Source organism: Sceloporus undulatus, chromosome 5, assembly GCF_019175285.1.
Source record: "Sceloporus undulatus isolate JIND9_A2432 ecotype Alabama chromosome 5, SceUnd_v1.1, whole genome shotgun sequence".
Lineage (NCBI taxonomy): Eukaryota > Metazoa > Chordata > Lepidosauria > Squamata > Phrynosomatidae > Sceloporus > Sceloporus undulatus.
The window spans coordinates 73,688,308-73,694,775 of record NC_056526.1 but is presented as its reverse complement, the minus strand read 5'-3'; the positions used below and the strand labels follow the sequence as shown (position 1 = coordinate 73,694,775).

At 37.6% G+C, this 6,468-nt stretch overlaps 1 protein-coding gene across 1 annotated transcript in view; it reads left to right on the top strand.

Moving 5' to 3' along the window:
• Positions 1-390: 390 nt before the first annotated feature.
• Positions 391-6,468, top strand: part of LOC121931644 (protein LSM14 homolog A-like) — a 23,545-nt gene continuing 17,467 nt past the window's right edge. Inside the window, exons 1-2 of the mRNA XM_042469618.1 lie at positions 391-461; positions 2,166-2,271. Coding sequence (XP_042325552.1) covers positions 391-461; positions 2,166-2,271 — 177 coding nt within the window. The remainder of the gene's footprint in view (positions 462-2,165; positions 2,272-6,468) is intronic.

Genomic DNA, 6,468 nt, shown 5'->3' with positions numbered 1-6,468 from the left:
CTTGGAGCATTTCTTTTTATCTGTAGCAATAATGAGTGTTACAACATTATCTTTTAATATGGTTTCATATCTTTTTGATAGCATCTTGCTGTATTTCCTTGTTCAAAAAAACCGTTTCCTTTTTACACTTACCAAAGGCATGATGGAAACCAAGCATTCAGTATGAAGACCATATCAAAAACCTCTCAAAATTAATTTCTTATTATCACAGTCAGAGCCATCATACACAAAAGCCTTAGGGAATATGGATGGCATTAAAAACTCTACCCATCAACTCTGGGATCAACAGTGTTCTGAACAGCCATACTTTCTTTCTGTGTATGATTAAGGAGTGGAGAGAAATGTTGTAATAGTAAATTAGAAGAGAGACAAATGAGATTAGAATCCACTATGTCCAAAGACATCCAGATTTTATATGCCCACACAGTCTGGGGCCCAAATAACATTGACTTTATTTCTGGGTAAACACATACAGCATGGGAAGAAAAAATATGCACGCATCCTTTTTCAGGATGAAAAATGAGTTTCCGTAGAGTCAGAGAACCATGTTGGGAAGAATAATAAAGTGCTGCGAATTTTGAACTGTCTTCATCCAGTTTTCACACTTGCACTAGTGTTTCATAAAATTATTCTGTGTAGAAATGGATTTGAGTTCTTTCTGCACCAGTCACTTTGATGTGTATGGGGGGAAATTATTTTGTTTCCACTGTTTCAAAATAGTCACAGAGCAAGATTGCTATTTTCTGCATTAAAAATCCAGCCATCTTGTACTTTAAAAATGTACAGGACTGCTGGGTTTTTAAAAACTTTTGCAGTAGGTTTTTTTTGGGGGGGGTGTGGATATTTTTGGGCAAGTTTGTGTGTGCATGCACACAGAAGATTCTTTTATTTATCAGTGTAGAATGAACAAAGTGACTTAGCTTTTGTGTCAGGCAGTATCCACTGATGGATTTATATGGTTCGTATGCTATATCCTTTGATGCAGGACTACATTATTGCACAAAAATCATACATTTAGAACCATGTTGATATACTCTATAACAGAAAGATAAGACATCATAACTTTTCCATTGTCATAGAGGAGACAGTAATGCAGGGTACATCTATACCATAGAGATAATGTAGTTTGACACCACTTTAAGTGCTGCAGCTCCATCCTATAGAATTCTGGGAGTTGTAATTTTACAAGGTCTTTGGTCTCTTTGGCCAAAGAGTGCCTCACAAAACTATGAATCTCAGGATTCTGTAGGATGGAGCCATGGCAGTTAAAGTGATATCAAAATGCACTATTTCTATGGAGCCGATGCACCGACAGTGATTTTTAATAGTGCAGTCATTTGTGTAATGGTTATATTACACAAATTACATGAGTTGTAATTTCACTCATGCTTCCATTAACAGGATGTGTCCCATAGGATTCACCAATCCACTGACAATGGAATCATGGCCTAGGAATACAAATTTTTGTGTAAGAATACATAGTCCAGCATATGTTACCAACAGCCATCTGGTCTGTCTCTACTGAAATAAACATAAAATTTCTTTAAGAAAAAGTGACATGGCTCCATATTCATAGCAGAGCCAGGGTTGTGAATATGTGTAGTGCATAGAGACATCACTATAATTTTAAATGTTTTGGTCACTATTGAAAACAGGCTAACAAAAAACTAATTAGTTAATTACATCTCATGACCTTACTGCATGGTCTCACCACTGCCTTTTGTGCATAAAGATATTACTCAAGGTCCTAAACAATAATTTGCATGTGTCCCTGAGTATCTAGTGTTTCATTAGAAAATATTTTTTCAATATTCCTGATTTAAGGTTTCCAAATCTTATGTCCATACCATCTACTAAATTCTCTGACTGAAACTAAAAAGGAAGTATGTGAAATGTATTAGTTCCCTTTGTGGATAGGAAAACCAGCACAGAATGATGTAAAGGGGAGAAACAAGGGGAAAATGGTAGCTTTTAATGGACTGATCCATTGTTTAAATCCCATTAGGGAAGGATAACTTAATGTACAGTACGAAAAGCCCTTACAAAGTGAAATCCATTTGCTTTGATTTTCCTCCAGGTTAATCAATAACTTCTTTAGGTTTTATGCCAGCATCATGATGCATGGCTAAATGGGCTAATCCATTCTGTCTTTCTTTATCCCTTAGATACCTCTATAAAGATGTTAAAATGACTAAGAAATATATTGTAAAAGAAGGTTATGACAAGACAAACTATGGAAACAGAAGAGAATGGATCATCCCTGGAGAACAGGTGAGAAAGCAGATAGTATAACAAATGTTTAATGGCAAACTGACTCCACACATTGGGACCAGTTCCCTTAAGATATCTGTTGCTTTCAGCTGTTGCAAGTTTTAAGAGTGTGGTTTTGAATGCTACAAAGTAGAAATGTTGATGTGATCAGGAGAATACAGAAATTGAGGAAGGAAATCACAGCTACTCCACTGTAAACTTGAAGCCAGTATTCACCCCAAAAGAAGCTAGTCATGGGAACAAAAATGAGTGAGCATTCCCTGGCTTGATTTGAAATGAACTTCTCTTTTAAAAAGCTAGAAAGAGCTAATTTTATGGATGTCAGCTCAGTTTAACCTCTTGCCCCCCCCCTCCCCAACTTTAATCATGTCCCACTTCCTGGACTATTGACACATAGATTCCGTTTTGGTGTTTGGAATGGACACATTGATCAGATGGTTGCAAACACATCTTGGGGGGAGAAACGTACATTTGAATATCTTTTCAGAGAACTGTTCAAGCAGTTTTTCAAATGTGCTGAAAAAATTGAAACAAAAATGGCAAGGAAAGGATGAATCTCATTTCATTTTTTTAAAAAAAAATTAGGCATGGCACAGATGTGAAGATGGGAAAGGAAGGACATTTTCAGGCACAGACTTTATAGAGGTACTTTTCCCTGAGTGATTTAGGTTAGTTTAATGCAATTTCATTCTTCGCCTTGACAACAATCTTCTGTTCTTCAATAAGGTATGATCTATTGATTGTGTCATCAATGAATTCAGCACATATGGAATTGCCACAAGTTCTGCTAATGTTCTTTGTTTCAAGAAGTTAAAGAGGAATTTAGAGCAATCAGCACAAATGGCATGAAGTATTCCTGGGCACATATTACATGCCAGGTTTGATTGCCTTGCTGGCTTTCTAGGGAGATGATAAACAATTCTGTTAAAGGCATGATGGATGTAAATAGTCTGGAGTTGTTAGAGATTGTCCTATTCAAAAAATTATAATTATACATGGGACAATGGGCATTCTTTCAAGATATAGGTCTGTTGCATTCCCAAAGATGCCCTGAATAAGGCTTAGAGGCCTCTGCCTTCAATTACGCACTGTGGAGAGAATAACCCTGTCCAACCCTCTTGCAGGCCATCTTTCTTTCCTTCTCTTTTGATCAGAACATATTTTGCAAGAATGACAAGAAGACCAGTGGCTGATGCAGCAATCTTAGTACAATCTAGATGCCAAAATATCTGAGAATTGAAGTTTCCATGGCTTCTGTGTTCTCAGCATGAACCTAGGAGCCTGAAGAAACTGCTGTTGCCAAAGATATTAGTTCTCAATATGTTGCTGATTCTCAGTATGTTGCTGATTTCTGGAACATACACATACATACTGAACTTTCCCAGATTTTGGCTAAGGATCCACAAGGTAACTTCATAGTGTAGCAAACATCATTTTTTCATCCCTTTTCATTATTCAGATTTCTTTTCATATAGACCAAGCACAATGGATGCCATCACCATTAGACAGAGCCAAAATAGCAAGTTGCTGCCATGCTAATCCATTTTCATATTTTATTTTATTTTCTTCTATCTGGATGTGTAGATCCTCACCTATTTCATCCTCAGGTGCAAGGACAAATAACTTTTATTGTTTCCTTCCTGTGTGTGTGTGTGTGTGCCTTCAAGTCACTTATCAACTTATGGCAACTCCATGAATTTAAATGGGTTTTCTTAGGCAAGGAATTTTCAGAGGTAGTTTCGCCAGTTCCTTCATCTGAAATGTACTCTACAGTATTTATTGATGGTCTCCCATTCAAGTACTAACCAGGGCTGACCCTGCCTTGCATTCAAGATCAGATAGAATCTGAAGCCTTTAGGGTATTTAGGCCCCTAGTTTTTCTGCCTACTGTGAGAGAAAATGAATATTCCTCTGCAGAATATTCACACATGCAGAAAACTGGAGGTTTTGTGCTACTCCTCCTGAAACACGTACACACACACCACTTGTTTTCCTCCACAGAATAATTCTTCCACAACACTTTAGGATATTGTAATACCAGCAGAAAATTGCACAAAATTGTTAACGGTCTATTATCCTTAACAGCTGGAAAAGGCATTTTTCAACCTGGCCACAAATATTGTAAATAGTCTTTCCATCCTAGTTTCAACTATACATCTAGTATTGTACCTCTGAAGCATCTTTGCATGACATGTTCACCTTTGAGGAATTACATCAGTCAGAAATTTAGATCAAAACGAATGTGTGTATGCAACAATCCCGGCCACAACTGATGAAAAGCAATATCCCTAAGGACTGTTCTTAGCCTGTGATCTAGCAATGAGATCTATCTGGTGGTGCAGTGGTTAAATGCCTGTACTGCAGCCACTCACTCACAAACCACAAGGTTGTGAGTTCAGTACCAGCCAGACATTCCAGGTTAGCTCAGCCTGACATCATTCCATAGGTTGGCAAAATGAGTACCCAGCTTGTTGGGGGCAATTAGCTTACACTTTGTAAACTGCTTAGTACATCAGTAAGCGGTATCATAATGTAGTTACTATTGCTATCTACCTAGGTACTCTAGCAAAAATATAAGATTGTCACATATGTTCATATTTCTAGGTTGAAGCATTTTTAACAGCCAGACTACCAAGGACAAAGGTCATATGTCTACATGGCCATGTATAATCTGAACACAAAAGTTTTCATATCAAATATAATAATTATTATAAAAAAAAACAACCAGCAGAGCACACTTATTCATTATGCACATCTCTATACTCACAAGTGTGCCTCTGCCCACTGTTTGCATCATGGTTTTTTTTCCCCAAAAGTGTGCTTGCTGTTCATTTTTGTTGTTTTTATTTGACAGCAGAAGGCAAGCATTTAAATGGGAATAATTTACATACATTTCATCTGAGATCTGAATCCAAAATATAATGAAAGTTTGGAAGTCATTGAATTCTCAGCAAGACATACAATGAGCTCTTAAGCTTTAGTTAGGAAAAGCAATTCATATAGGACACTCAAATGCACACAATTTTTATTTTTTACAAAAGAATCCAAACAGTATTTTCAACCTCAATGTCGGCATAGAAGAGCTTTTATACTGAAACAAATGCAAGGTCAGATGTACTGTTGCTCGTATTATGCAAGTTATGAAGGTGAAAGAAGACCTCCTACAGTCCAGCAATGGTTTGATAAATCGGCTGTTCTGAAGAGACAAGAAACCATTCAAAAGCTTACAGAGAAAATGATGTGTGATCCAGAGCAGAAGGGACTTGTGAATAACAGGTTTTGTCTGTATATGTTTGTTTACTTCAGGAAGGAAGGAAGCCAGAAAGCCAGCCAGCCAGATACAGATAGCTTAATGTCATCCAAATGGTCTTGGAAAAGCATTTTCCCCAGTTCAAACAACGCCACAATTGCCTCTAAGAATCTTCACTAATGCTGTAAAATATGTCTGAAGAAGGGTTTTGCAATCAGCAAAGGATAGGAATTCCCTAGTATCAGAGAGTACTCAGCTCCTCTGCAGCAAAAACACCTTAGTCCCTTCATCTACTTATAGTGATATGGCTTGGTGAGAAGTACCCTTATTTGTAGGCCCATTTCCAACTACACAGTTGTAGAGCTATGATTCCATTTTAACTGTCGTGGAAACATTGTATGGTATCTTAGGATTTGCAGTTTAGAGAGGAACCTTTAGAATTCCCAGCCAGAGAGTTCTAGTGCCTCGCCAAACTATAAACCCCAGTTCCCATAGGATCCAGCCATGATAGGAAAGTTGAATCATAGTGTCATCATTGTGTAGTGTGAAAGGGCCCCTTGATGACTGTCACACTTACTGCACTTACACACAGGATACCCTAGAGCTGGAAAATATTCAGAAAGAGGAAAATAAAATGATCAAAATAATGGAGCACCTGCCATGTGAGGAACTGGTAAATCATTTTGGACATTTTCCCTCATAATAGTAGGGGTTGGGCTCATCCAAAAAAAGTCTCACTGATTCTAGGTGGTTGCAAAATCAATGAATTGAATCTTGTATCAATTTTTTTTAAAAAAAAATCATGTGCCCATAGGTCACACCACAAGCACAAAGGCAGCGCTAAGGGGTGGTGGTGGTGGATATACCAAAACTGAGGAGGGATGATAAACACCTCTCCCTTCCAGAATGATGTGATTCAGATCTGTCATTCCCACTTGTTGAACATG